Source organism: Phocoena phocoena, chromosome 19, assembly GCF_963924675.1.
Source record: "Phocoena phocoena chromosome 19, mPhoPho1.1, whole genome shotgun sequence".
Taxonomy (NCBI): domain Eukaryota; kingdom Metazoa; phylum Chordata; class Mammalia; order Artiodactyla; family Phocoenidae; genus Phocoena; species Phocoena phocoena.
Genome location: NC_089237.1, coordinates 25468064 through 25482252, shown reverse-complemented (window position 1 = coordinate 25482252; position 14189 = coordinate 25468064). Strand labels below are relative to the sequence as shown.

The following is a 14189-nucleotide window of genomic DNA, read 5'->3' as shown; positions in this document are numbered from 1 at the left end:
CCTGAGTCTGAAGTTACAAAAAAAACCCCAAAATATATGAGGGAAGACAGACATGTCTTATGTCTCAGAAACATAAGAATACAATTTTAAAAAGATGGAGCAGAAAGGGAAAAGTAGGCCCATAGGTATAACAGATAAACAACTTAATGATATAAATTTAAAATGAATTAATGTTCTAATGAGCCTCAGGAAGGAAGATGGGATTTTAATATTTATAAAATAATTATTGAGTTTATATAGGTAGTATCAATTTCAAGAGTCACAGACTAGCAGAAGAAACATTTTCCTTTTTGTAGATAAACTACACTTTAGAGTCCCAAATGCAATAAAGAAATGATTTTGAGTAGACACATCACTCATTTTGGTGTCAACATTTATGGGTCAGAAAACCCTTTTGCCCTTTTGCCCTTGCTCTCATTATTTATCTATGTGGAAAACCATAAGGAATCTAAAAAAAAGGCTACTAGAACTAAAAAGTAAGTTTAATGAAGTTTCAAGATACAAGTTCAATGTACAAAAATCAGTTGTATTTCTATATACTAGCAACAACCAAAAACTAAAATACGCTTCTTACTATAACATCAAAACTATAAGGCACTTAAATGTGACAAAAGATGTGCAAGATCTGTACACGAAAAATTATAAAACACTGCAGAGGGAAGTAAGGATGACCTAGATAAATGGGGAGATATGCTATGCTAATGGATTAGAAGACTCAATGTTGTATGATGCCAACTCTTCCTCAAACTGATCTGCACATTCACTGCACTCTCAAGCAAAATTCCAGCAGGCAAAAGACCTAGAATTGCCAAAACAATTTTTGAAAAAGAACATACATAGTAGGAGGGTTTAGACTATCTGACTTCAAGACTTACTACGGAAAAAAAGTTTACTTTGGGGGCTTCCCTGGTGGCGCAGTGGTTGGGAGTCCGCCTGCCGATGCAGGGGACACGGGTTCGTGCCCCGGTCCGGGAGGATCCCGCGTGCCGTGGAGCGGCTGGGCCCGTGAGCCATGGTCGCTGAGCCTGCGCGTCCGGAGCCTGTGCTCCGCAACGGGAGAGGCCACAGCGGTGAGAGGCCCGCGTACCGCAAAAAAAAAAAAAAAAAAAAAAAAAGTTTACTTTGACTCTTACTTTACACATATTATCTCACCAAAAGTACCTCAAAGTGAATTCTAAAAGGTAAAGGTAGGAGCTAAATCTATTAACACTTCTATTAAAAACATTAAAAAAAATTGTAACTGTGGGTCAGGCAAAGATTTGTTAAACAGAACACAAAAAGCAAAAGACATTAAAAGGAAAAAATTGTAAAGTAAACTTTATTTAAATAAAAAACTTGGGCTTCCCTGGTGGCGCAGTGGTTAAGAATCCTCCTGCCAATGCAGGGGACACAGGTTCAATCAATCCCTGGTCCAGGAAGATCCCACATGCTGCGGAGCAACTAAGCCCGTGAGCCACAACTACTCAGCCTGCGCTCTAGAGCCTGAGAGCCACAACTACTGAGCCCACATGCCACAACTACTGAAGCCCGCACGCCTAGAGCCCGTGCTCCGCAACAAGAGAAGCCACTGCAATGAGAAGCCCGCACACCTCAACGAAGAGTAGTAGCCTCTGCTCACGGCAACTAGAGAAAGCTGGCACGCAGCAACGAAGACCCCATGCAGCCAAAAAAAAAAAAACAAACAGTGTATATGTGTCAATTGCAATCTCCCTTAAAAAAATAAATAAATAAAACAAAAAATAAAAAACTTGTTCTTTGAAAAACACTGTTAAGAAAATAAGGCAAGCCACAGACTGGGAGAAAATATTTGCAAGACATATCTGACAAAGGACTTGTATCCAGAATATATAAAAAACTTTATTACTTGATAATAAGACAATCAATTAAAAAGAAAAAAAGAAAAAGGAACAATCTGAGCAGATACTTCACCAAAGAAGATATAAGAATGGTCAATAAGATTATGAAAAGAATGCTCAATATCACTAGCCATTAGGGAAATTCAAGTTAAAATGAGATACTACTATACATGTATAAGCATGGCTGGCATTGGTAAGAGTATGGAACAGCTGGAACATTCACACTTATTACCATGTGACCCAGCAATACCACTGCTAGGTATTTATCCAGGAAAAATGAAAACATATATCCACACAAAGACCTGTACGTGAATATTCACAGGCGCTTTAGTCAAAAAAGATAAAACTGGAAACAACCCCCAGTTCCACCAACTGGTGAAAGTGTAAACAAATCACGGTATAAGCATCGATGGAGTACTACTCAATAAAACAGAACAGACTGCTGAAACATCATCTCAAAGCATTATGCTAAGTGAAAGAAACCAAATGCAAAAGACTCCATACTACATGATTTCATTTACAAAACATTATAGAAAAGGTATAATTATAATGGCAAAGACAGTTTTCTTATTCCATATGGATGAGTTTTCCCAGCAAAATTCCCTAGGGCCTCCAGTGTTGAAGCTGACCACTGAACAGATGTGCAAGAGCCTTCACTCACTCTACATGAAACATCTGCCAACACAAGAGTTTTCACCCACTGCTAAATAGAACACTCTCTTGTTGGACACAAAGTACACTGCCGTGTCAGGATCGAGCTGGGGAACTCAGATTTCTTACCTATTCTTGTTAAACTGAATTGCAAAGTCTGTCATATGCTGCAGAGCTTTGTTGGTGAAGTTCATTTCCATATAGATGTGCCCTTGGCGGTGAGTAAATGTTCCCGAAATCTCCAGGCCCTTAGCCTTTACTGCAGGCAGCCAGACCTGAAACACGGTATAAAGCCCAATGAAACCAGACAGGACGCTTCTGAATAAAGATGAAATTAAGATTTCACTTCCTTAGGCAACTAAGGTGATTTTTATACCATGAATACCAAGCCAAATGCAAAAGGCTCCAGATAAAGTCATATTTGCTGAATTTTGAGATCACTCTCAACTATTTAAGAACCAAAAAGAACCCACCAAAAATCAAAAACCAAACAAAAAAACCCCAAGCAAACAAAACAAAAACCCAACCCAAAACCAAAGCCAAAAACAAACAAAAAAAGAAAAACAAACCCCAAAATAGTCTATGGGTAGCCATGGCAAAAGGAGAAATTCCAATGAGCATAACATGGGGTTTCTTTGGTTAGCAGCTTTGGTAAAAGGCTTAAAAGGGGAAAAAACTGATCTAATGAAAATCGCATGTTTACAATATTTGAAGACTTTTAAAAATCATTACCAAATTCCTTATCAGTAATCTGTTAAGGGCAAGGACCATGTCTTATGTATATTTTTAACTCTAGTTACAGTCTCTGGGAAATAGTAAGTATTCAGATGTCGTTTAAGTAATCTGAATGCCTATTTTCTCTATATAATTCATTCGTGACCCACCTCTGGCCCCAGAATCTGTGATACTCCTGGAGTGTACCAGTTTACATATATATATATATATATATATATATATATATATATATATATATATATAAACCAACAGGAATTCATGAACTGTCCTGACTAAAGACAGAATACCCATCAGTCAGTGGGTGGCTAGTAAACATGAGAATATACTCAACCACATTACAGGAAAAAAAGGAAAAAGAAAAGAAGAAAATGACACAATTTAATAGTACAAGATACTATTTTTCATCTATCAGAGGGTCAAAAATTCAAAAAGTCAGTAATACTCAGTGAAGGAGAATATAAGGCATCTGGCACTATTACATTCTGCTTTGGAGAACACAATTTGATGTCACCTTTTTGGAGGGTAAGCTGATAGTGTCTTATTTTAAAAAAATAATTTATTGTTTTATTTTTGTCTGCGTTGGGTCTTAGTTGCAGCACACAGGATCTTTGTTGCGGCAAGCAGGATCTTTTTGTTGCTGCGCGGGCTCTTCGCTGTGGCACGTGGGCTTCTGTCTAGTTGTGGTGTGTTGATCTCTCTCTCGTTGTGGAGCACAGGCTCCAGAGCGCATGGGCTCTGTAGTCTGTGGCACATGGGCTCTCTAGTTGAGGTGCGCGGGCTCAGTAGTTGTTGCATGCAGGCTCAGTAGCTGTGGTGCGTGGGATTAGCTGCCCGGTGGCATATGGGATCTCAGTTCCCCAACCAAGGATCGAACCTACGACCCATGCATTGGAAGGCGAATTCTTTACCACTGGACCACCGGGGAAGTCCCTGTAATGTCTTTTTCTTTTTTGCGGTACGCGGGCCTCTCACTGCTGTGGCCTCTCCCACTGCGGAGCACAGGCTCCGGACGCGCAGGCTCAGAGGCCAAGGCTCATGGGCCTAGCGGCTCCACGGCATGTGGGATCCCCCCCGACCGGGGCACGAACCCGTGTCCCCTGCATCGGCAGGTGGACTCCCAACCACTGCTCCACCAGGGAAGCCCCTGTAATGTCTATTTTTAAATGCTTAAATGATCAAGCACATTCCAAGTTTATCCTATAGATATGGTTACAAAAATACACCATGATACACATAAACAAGAATGTTCATGGTAACATCATAACAACAAAAAAGGGGGCGGGGACAGGACTAGATGAATAACCTAAAAGTCCATCACCAAGAGAAAGATTAAATACGTTGTGGCACACATCAATAAAGTGGATACAGCCATTCAAAAGACTGTGGTAGAGAAAAAACAAGGTGCAAAACAGTATATCCCACTGACAGTATTTAAAGAATACAAACATACACGTATATGCAGGATCTTTCTTTCTTCTGAGAGGACACAGCAAAAGTTAATAGTGGCTACTTATGGGGAAGTGGGGACAGAGGGAAACTTAATTTTCCACCTGATCTTTCTACATTATTTAAATTTGTCATTTTTAGGTATTACTGTAATGTTAGTAAACAAGTACGTTGCATAATCTCTTAATCGATTAAAAGTCTGTGGGGATAATATCCAATGCAGTACCCTTACAACAAAGCTACTAAGCTGTGCCAAAACACTATAGCTCAGTTTTGAATCATATTTCTGGTTATTCTAGGTGTGTACACAAAGACAAGACTCCTGGGATGGACAACTGGTTTACTATCTGCAGCAGGGATCCCCCACACCGAGCTGGATGAACAGGCAGAGAATTCAGAAAGCAACCAGGCGTGCTGCCCCCCAGAAAGGCAAAATTAAAAGAAACCTAGCTTAGCCTGGAAGGCACTATTCCCAAGGGCCGAAATATGCTTCATTTACAGGGAGTTTCCCCTTCCCCTTTTGAATTTCAATCTGAGCATGACATCAAGTGAGGCTGAGACTAGAGGGACACCAATGACACTAACCTAAATCAAAACTCTAAAAAGGTGTAGTAAAATGCATGAAAACCAAATCTGAGCAATGGTACTCTAGAATCCATATGCAGTACCAATGGAAAAAGGAGAGTGGAAAGAATGCAAAGTAAAATGTTACTTCTCTATTATGTCTCTTTCCTCCTGCTGTTGCTCTGTATATCAGATCTATACTAGACTGACTTCAGTGTTGACAAGCTAGGCAATATTTCTAAACTAGAGAACAAATACTAAATGCTTAGTATTTCCAATTTTAAGTCTAATTATACAAATGGTTAATAAGGATGCTATGGTGCTTCTTATTGCTAGGTTTAAGGCCGCCTTTCATCCTCCTCGTAAATCCTCTAGAAAAAGAGCCCCAACCTTGGATTTATCATCAGTGAGAGTAACACAAATGTCAGATGCTAAATAATTCAGGTCGTGTCCACTAAGAAAGTGTTGTTTTACTTACAGCCTTAGGAGCCACATATCCACCAGGTGCCATGCCTATCCCCGTGGAGAGTTCAAACAGGTCATTCAGACCACTGCTGACCACAGCAGGAGTAGGTGAAGGAGCAAAGGTTGCAGGCACTGATGATGGGATGAAGGACTGTCCCACCTGCAGGGAATAAAAGGGAAGGGGAGCAGGGAGATCAGGAAGAACTGATTAATAGTCCTTAAAATGTTGCTATATATCTTAGTAGCATTGATAAATCAATAAGAACACACCATAATTACAATATTCTTAGGCGTTTAATGCGTATATTCTTTGTCCTTCAAATCATCATGGTTATTTTTCGTCACTGAAAATACACACACTCTGTAGAAGTTCTATCAAGAGAGTCATCAGCAGGATCAGGAACACAGTGATCCAAAGTTTTTTATGTTTGTTTCCAATTTTAGCTTCCATGATTCTGTGCAAAAGGCCTACAGGTACCCTAATGAAGGGGGAATCTGTTTCTATAGGAAGAAGGAGAAGCATCCAACTTAGACAGCAGTTCCGTTTCCACTTGGGCCCAGGCAAGTCTTATTTCCCCATTTAGGCATAAATATCTAGTAGGAAACTCTCCTGGGGGTGATGGATACTCACACCCCCCTAACTCACGTACGAGGAGAGTCTCACTCTGAGTCCAGCTGACGCTCAAGCTCTTTCTAGACGACAGAAAAGAGTATTCTCTCGTCAAGATTGGAGGTTCCATTTCCTTTAGCCCTTTAATGTCAGGAAGACAAAGAACTCTGTAGACACCAGAGCGCCAATCCCTAAAGAGACCCCTACACCACATGTGGTGTATGGTCCCAAAGATTCCAAGTAACCCTACGCTACTTTCTACTCTTCATACACTGCTACAGAGGTTCTGGTGTACAGGGCTAGATAGCAGCAGTGGCTGGTCTGAGAACGTGTGCATAGGAAAGGCATCAAACAGGGGGCAGTGCATCCCATGGTGAAAAAAACCGATGGCACTTACTGCCGGACTTCCTCCAATGCCCCCGCCAAGGTCACTGCCAAGCTGAAAGAGAGAAAGGAGAGAGAGGAGAGAAAGGTAGAGTTCATTTAGCTAAGTACTAGATGCCCATACAGAATCTGTAAATTGCTCTACCAAGTTGCGGGGAATACATGCTATTCAACTTGACTCCCAAAGCCTAAAGAAATCCTAGATTGCAAAGAAATATAACCTAGGGGAACTGAGTAGGGGAAGTGATGGTGTGTGGGAGTTTTGAGAAAACGTGGAAAGAAGACGGAGCTGGGACATCTCAGGGATGTTTCAGATCCAATCTTTCCACTGGGGTACATAGGCACAAACCCAAACAGGATTTAAAGAGTTTACATATTCCAAGAAGCTATATCTCTAAGTCGTAATGTTCTGAATATGTTTTATTTTTTCTTTAAAAGGAAATTTAAGGTGGGGGGGGAAAAGCAAAACTAAAATATGTTTTGAACTACAAAACTTGCCGCCCCACTGAGTAAGTGGGAACCAAACCAGTAATGAGCTGCAATTTCAAGCTTCAAAAATTATAGCTTGAGCAAGAGTGATTTTTAGAGTTTAGAACTCTCCTAAGAAAGCAAACGGCTGGGTTAGGAAGATATCCTATCTGGGTAGGAAATGCGAAGGCATGCAATTCTTCAAATCTCTCCCACAGTCAATACAGCTAAGGAGAAATGCTGTGATTTATCTGGAGTAGATCATTTAAAAGGATGCTAACTATTGGAGAATTAGACTAATGCAATTAGCTAGGCGACAGGAAAATAATTCCACATGGTCTTACTTCTGCCTCTTTTTCCCGTCAGGGCTCTGATATAATTCACCCTGAATTCCAGGACAAAAGCATTAAAGAAGAACTGAAGCTGAAAACAGCTAGCATGAAAAAACATAAAGCACACATATCCACAACTAATGGTGCCGTTCAGAAAGCAAACAATACGCTTTTGTGCTACGATTCTATACTGCTACTTCCCTAGTTCTCACTGTGCAACTAACATTCCCCTCTGAATCACCAAATGCCTTGTCTGCTTTACAAAACACTGTTTCCTTTATTGTCTGTCATTTAGTGGTAGAAACTTGGAGAGCTCTAGGCTGTGGTTGTGTTAAAAACAACAACAACAACTGTATTTGTCTTCAGGATTTGAGAGAGGGGATTTATTACCTTCTCAATGGACAGATAAATAAAACTGGGTTGCCAAAATCTCAAAAATAATATATATACTGAAAAATAATGGGACTTATTTCTCAAAATCTCAAAAATAATATATATACTGAAAAATAATGGGACTTATTTCCACCACGACAGAACAAAACCCCCAGGCATTTCATAACTGGCATAAATAAGCATGTTCTGCACTAAGCTACAGAACACTCCAAACCTCAAAGAACCAACATTTGCAAAGTCTGGTTCCTGAAGACTATTTACTGGTTGGACGTGGGGCGAGAAATCACAGGCATACAGATAAAAAGGTCATCACAACCAAGAATTCGAGTAACTGGAAAAGAATGACAGCAAATAGAAAAGATATTACACACCTACCTTCTCCCTGTTTCTAGAATAACACACATCCATAGCATGACATCTGAAAAGCACGAGATTCCTTTTATTCAAACACACACTCACATTTGCTGGACATAAGGTACTATGGGGACTATAAAGATGCCGGGCAATGAGAGGAAAACAATAGATGAACAAGATCCAGGCTTTGCAAACTGGCAAAAAAACAAAACACGAATGCAAAAACCATACAGAATATACTAAAGCAAAAAAAGAAAGTTCTGAATAGAAGAGCCTCCTTTTGGCTGAAGGATAATGAAAAGAAGCTTCAAAGACATGGTAGTGTGAAATTATAGAATGCAAAAATGGGGGAGGTTATTTCTCAAATAGCCTGAACAAAGGTTAAGAAGTAGGAATAAAAAAGCATGATCAAGAAGGATGAGTAGGGACTTCCCTGGTGGTCCAGTGGCTAAGACTCCATGCTCCCAATGCAGGGGATCCAGGTTTGATCCCTGGTCAGGGAACTAGATCCCGCATGCTGCAACTGAGAGTTTGCATGCTGCAACTAAAGATCTCTCACACCACAACTAAAAGATTCCCTCATGCTGCAACGAAGATCCCACACGCCACAACGAAGATCCCGCACGCGGCAATGAAGATCCTGTGTAGCCAAATAAATAAATAAATAAATAAATATTTTTTTTAAAAAAAGAAGAAGAAGAAGGAGTAGTCTAATTAGACTGGAGCACAGGGTAGATATGTGTTAAAAAAAAAAGTCAGAGAAAATAAGTTTGCAAAGGCAAACTGATTATGGTTAAGTCTTTAGTTTTCAATTCCTCCATCACAAAAACCTGGAGGTTTCTTAGAGTAAGATTCAATCTTTCTAAGATTACTAATAACTACTTCAATTGTGTTCTATTAACTATGGTTTTCAACCTTAGATACACAATGGAATAAACCACCTGCGTGTGTATAACTGTGGGGAGGAGGGGGATTTTTAGAAGTACTGATGCCCGAGTCTCAATCCCAGCCATAGTGATTTAATTGTTCTGAGTTGTAGCCTGGACATCAGAATTTTAAAAAGCTGCCCTAGTGATTCTAATGGACAGACAAGGTTGAAAACCACTGCCTTAGAGAATTAACTATGATTTGGAATCAGACAAGAATATATGCTCAGGAATTACTTTGGCACTAACTCTTGAATTGAAAAGGAAGCTAGAACTTAAGAAGAAAGAAAACCCATTTATTTATTTTTAATAAATAAATAAATTTTTGGCTGCGTTGGGTCTTCGTTGTGGTGCGCAGGCTTCTCATTGTGGTGGCTCCTCTTGTTGTGGAGCACGGGCTCTAGGCACACGGGCTCTAGACACACGGGCTTCAGTAGTTGTGGCTCACGGGCTCTAGAGCCCGGGCTCAGTAGTTGTGGTGCACGGGCTTAGTTGCTCTGCGGTATGTGGGATCTTCCCAGGCCAGGGCTCGAACCTGTGTCCCCTGCATTGGCAGGAGGATTCTTAACCACTGTGCCACCAGGGAAGTCCAAGAAAAACCCTTTCTAAGGAAGGGAATGATGCAGAATGTCTCACTTGTCCTGATGCTGGTTTTGATTTAGTTTTATGACTTTCTGATGGGCTTACACATCCTCCCCCCAGCCACTCTCCTCCCTTCTGGCCTATCTCACAACTGAAGCTTGAAAGAGATGGAATTCTTTATGGACCTTGTTGGCACTCGATGGCAAGAAAGAAAAAACACACTGGAAGAGAAATGGCAGTATTATCAAATATGCTACATTAAATAAAAGGCATTGAGAAAAGGCACTCACTAGTGGTGTTATTTCCAAAGGAAATAAAGCCCATTTATAGCCCTTATTTTTTTAGATTTCATTCTTATTATACTTGAGTATTATATGAATATTATCTTAGCTGGACAGGATCTAAATGTACTCCCCCCCGCTCCTCCCCACCATGCTGCTTGTCAATTTTATTCAAAAACATGTAAGAGAAACTGAAAAGTAATTCTGATACTCCTTTGTTTACATTCAGCTTATCAAATACAACTCAGCTGCAACCCACAATCAAGAACTCTTGATCTTAAAGAGACAGAATCCAAAGGGTGTTAGAGACATGTAGCCAGAAATATAAAGGTTCACATAACTGTGCTATGTCCAAAGAAAAAAAGGAAAGGACAATTTCAATATGTTTTCTAACTAGCAAAACTATAGCTTACTCAGACTTTATTCAGCATCTTTCCTTTTGACTGAAAAGTTTCTAAGGGAGGTTATCATCTTCCTCTCTGAAAATATGACACAGGTGATAGCACAGTGTTGGGCAAGAGTAGCTAACAGGGAGATGTCAGCAAGGATGGGAGCCAATTGCCCAGTGAGGGCCTCTCCTATCTACAGCGACAAGCAGGCTGATGCAGATATTAATCGAGGAGGGGGCGGGGGGAGGCGAGAAAGCTGAACAAAACACAGCAATGTCGTTGTCATGTTGGCCTGAACTAGCCACTAACCATTTCAGTTCAGTTGCTGATATCATCTGGAGTCAGACAAGATTCATCTGTTTGGTAATACTTACTAATCAGGTAGGGTACAAAATCAGTCAAACTGGACTTGTAAAATTTCAGTGATATCTATTATCCAGTAAGCTGGGAGAGGTGAGTGAAAAGTGCCAGAGGCATAAGGCATGGCTTTAATCTCAATCTTAGGTGTCAAAATACTGTGTACGTTTTAAGTGTCTTTTGGAGCTGTCCATTTCCCGTTAATCCCAGGACTGCCTTAATGAGGCCGCTATTTTCTCCATGAAGGAAATAATGTCAACTACAGACCAACTAAATCAGGATATAGGAAGATGAAGGAGAGGTGCCAATTTCAGGAAAAGAACACTTCAAATGCTGAAAACTGAGCAGAATTTTCCTACAGGTCCATAGCTGATACCCAAGTCTAAAATTTCTGCTAGTGGTAAAGCTTCCCCAGCCCCCAATCTAAATCACATTCAATGGCACTAAGAATAACATTAACATTTCGCTACTGCCACAGAGCAGGTGCTTTATCATGCCTGAAGTAGTGCTGAAATAGGTTCAGTTCATGCTGAACCAGGGAGGTGTGTCGCTGCACTGTTCATTCAGTAATTGGATGGAAAGTAGTGATTTCATGGGGACTTATTTTATGGGCTAAAGGGATTTCAGCACGGTTGCATGAGCTCTGCTGCAGAACCAGGCTGAGCCAAAAGTTTGAGAGCTGAGTCTGCATACCAAAAGGAAATACCTTCAGCCAATGGCAACATGCTACAAAAGCAGAGAAGTACAGAGAAAGAACCCCAGACTGAGGTTCTGTAAGGGACCAAGTCTGCCTGACTCCAAGAAAAGGAAAAGTCTTGACATGGCCACCAAGCAGACCGAAAACAAAACAACAACAAAAAAAACCCCACATGGCATTTCCCTGGTGGCCCAGTGGTTAAGAATCCGCCTGCCAACGCAGGGGACATGGGTTCAATCCCTGGTCCGGGAAGATCCCACATGCCACGGAGCAACTAAGCGCGTGTGCCACAACTACTGAGCCTGCGCTCTACAGCCCGCGAGCTACAACTACTGAGCCCAAGTGCCACAACTACTGAAGCCCGCACGCCTGGAGCCCGTGCTCCACAACAAGAGAAGCCACCGCAGTGAAAAACCCGTGTAGCACAACGAAGAGTAGCCCCCACTCGCCACAACTAGAGAAAGTCCCTGTGCAGCAACAAAGACCCAATGCAGCCAAAAGTAAATAAACAAGTAAAAACAAAATTAAATGCAAAAACCCAACCTCCCCCCACAAATGTTCACAATCACTGCTCTGGGTTAGCTAGCACCTTTGAGGTCCATCTGACCAGTCTAAAATATACCTGTCTGCTTCTGAAACTGGAGCTGAGTATCTGAAGACATTCTCTTAATTAGAGGTGTAGATCTTAAGCTCACACATTTCTTTGCTCCTGTCTAGAATTATCACCTCCTTTATTTGACACTTTCCAGAACTGATTTAATTGAAGGGAGTCTAAGGAATGCTTCAGGTCATATAGCTCTGCTGGTTAGGAGCCAAAACAGAATGATGTAAAAATAGTACACAATGACTCCGATCACAAACAAAACTTATACCAAAATCCTACTGGTGTCAAAAACATCAGTCTGTGTTTTTCCTATTAGCTTTTAGATTTTAGAAGGCACACACTATCTTCTAGGTAAAAGTATGGTTTTAGGCTACAAATTTTAATTTAATCTTCAAAAAGCTATTTGGAAAAGCACCATAAAATATAACTTATCAAATTGGTGAAAAGAATAGGTAACCATGCAAAAGCTATTAGACAAACTCATGGTGAGAATAGACTTCATGTGGAATAGCATAAATGAGTTGAGATCATACAAAATCATCAGAAGACTCCTTAACTTGAAGGGAAAAAAGTCTTACATCAACGGAAAAATAGGGAGATATAACAGATTACTTCCTGAGATGGGACAGGGAATAGAATGTGACAGAAAGTCCTTAGAATGGCCACTGTCGGTCTCTTAGGTCAGATATAACTCAATGTTCAAGGCAGTAAAAATTCACAGGAGAAGCTCTGCATCCTGTCTCATTTTCCTTTGCAGTAATTACTACCTATGTACTTGTTTGTCATTCGTCTCCCCTCACTAGAATGTATGTTTGTAAGGACTCGCCACAACTATAGTCCCAGTACATAGAATAGAGCCTGACAAGGAATAAGCACGCAAATATTTACTGAGTGAATGCATTTCCATATAAGCACCACTATGGCAGTATTATTTCTTGGGGAGACAATTTGGAAATGAATCATTTTATTGGTGAAAATTATCACAAAATGGACAGAAGGTTGACAAAATTGTTTTCCCAACTGACTTAGAGCACCATACCTGCATCAACACTGCCAACACATATGAATACAACCAATTAGGGGAAAAAATGACTCCACCCCCTCCGTTCCCACCCCAAGGCCAAAGCTCTTTCTAGAAAGGAAATGTATTGTCTGAGTGGTTTTGATTGCCAGTTTTCAGCACAAGAATGTCCTGTGCATCATTTATTTGCCTTGAAAGTACTTGCTTTATATCACAATTCACCACCAAATAGATGGGAACACAGGATTTTGTGGCTCTATCTGAAAGCAATCTTATTCCTTTTGCTGCGAGATAGATGTATAAACATATCCAATCCCTCGCCTCATTAATGAATAAACTTCTAAAGTCTTTCTCAAACTTTCAAGTGCCTCCTAATGATAAGCTAGCCCAAACTCACACACAGGGCATCTGGGAGGTATAGCATGGAGAGGCCTAGGGCAAACAAGCCTTGTGTTTTATCTTAAACATTCATGCAATTTTACATTCTAAGCTGTAATACAGTGTGTTTACATTCTTTACCATCAAGTAAGACTGACACTGCAAGATGATGAACCAGGTTTATCCTGCAGCTTCAAATGCACCCTGTACCCTGCTGTGTACTCCAGAGACTGTGTACCCTAGTCTGAGAAGGACCAAAGTTAAGTGAGACTGAATTCTATTCTGGAAAATGACAATAACAAAAAAACTGGAGGAATCACAGGACAGTGGAAAAGTGCGTATAAACTTTAAAGTTTTGAAGAAGTCTGGGTTCAAAATCCTGACTCTGAGTCTTACTTGCTATGCAACCTTCAGTTTTTTTGTAAAATGGGACCCAATGCCAATTACCTTGCAGACTTATTTTAAGGATTAGGAATTATAAAAGTTCTAGCACAGAGACTGGCACAGAAATAGGCATTCAGTATTTGGTAATTATTCCCAACACTGCCTGAGGCCAGCCTTCACTAAATCTATGCATTGATAAAAAGACAGTGGTTACAAAAGCCACTGAAGAATTTATTTGGCAAAATTAGGCTACAATTTACAAAACTGTCTTCACAAGACTACCAACTCTAAAACTTAAGCTCTTAAATCACA

General features: G+C 40.5%; 1 protein-coding gene across 6 annotated transcripts in view; it reads right to left on the bottom strand.

Annotated features, from left to right (window-relative positions):
- Nucleotides 1-14189, bottom strand: part of AP2B1 (adaptor related protein complex 2 subunit beta 1) — a 118463-nt gene that overhangs the window by 39053 nt on the left and 65221 nt on the right. For 2 of the 6 annotated variants that reach the window (XM_065897327.1, XM_065897328.1), the window contains exons 14-16: nucleotides 6721-6766; nucleotides 5731-5849; nucleotides 2637-2782 (exon numbers count right to left, since the gene is read on the bottom strand). In XM_065897327.1, coding sequence (XP_065753399.1) covers nucleotides 2637-2782; nucleotides 5731-5849; nucleotides 6721-6766 — 311 coding nt within the window. Of the gene's footprint in view, nucleotides 1-2636; nucleotides 2783-5726; nucleotides 5878-6720; nucleotides 6767-14189 lie in introns of all 6 variants that reach the window. The other 4 variants (XM_065897329.1, XM_065897330.1, XM_065897326.1 and 1 more) reach the window with 3 other exon arrangements.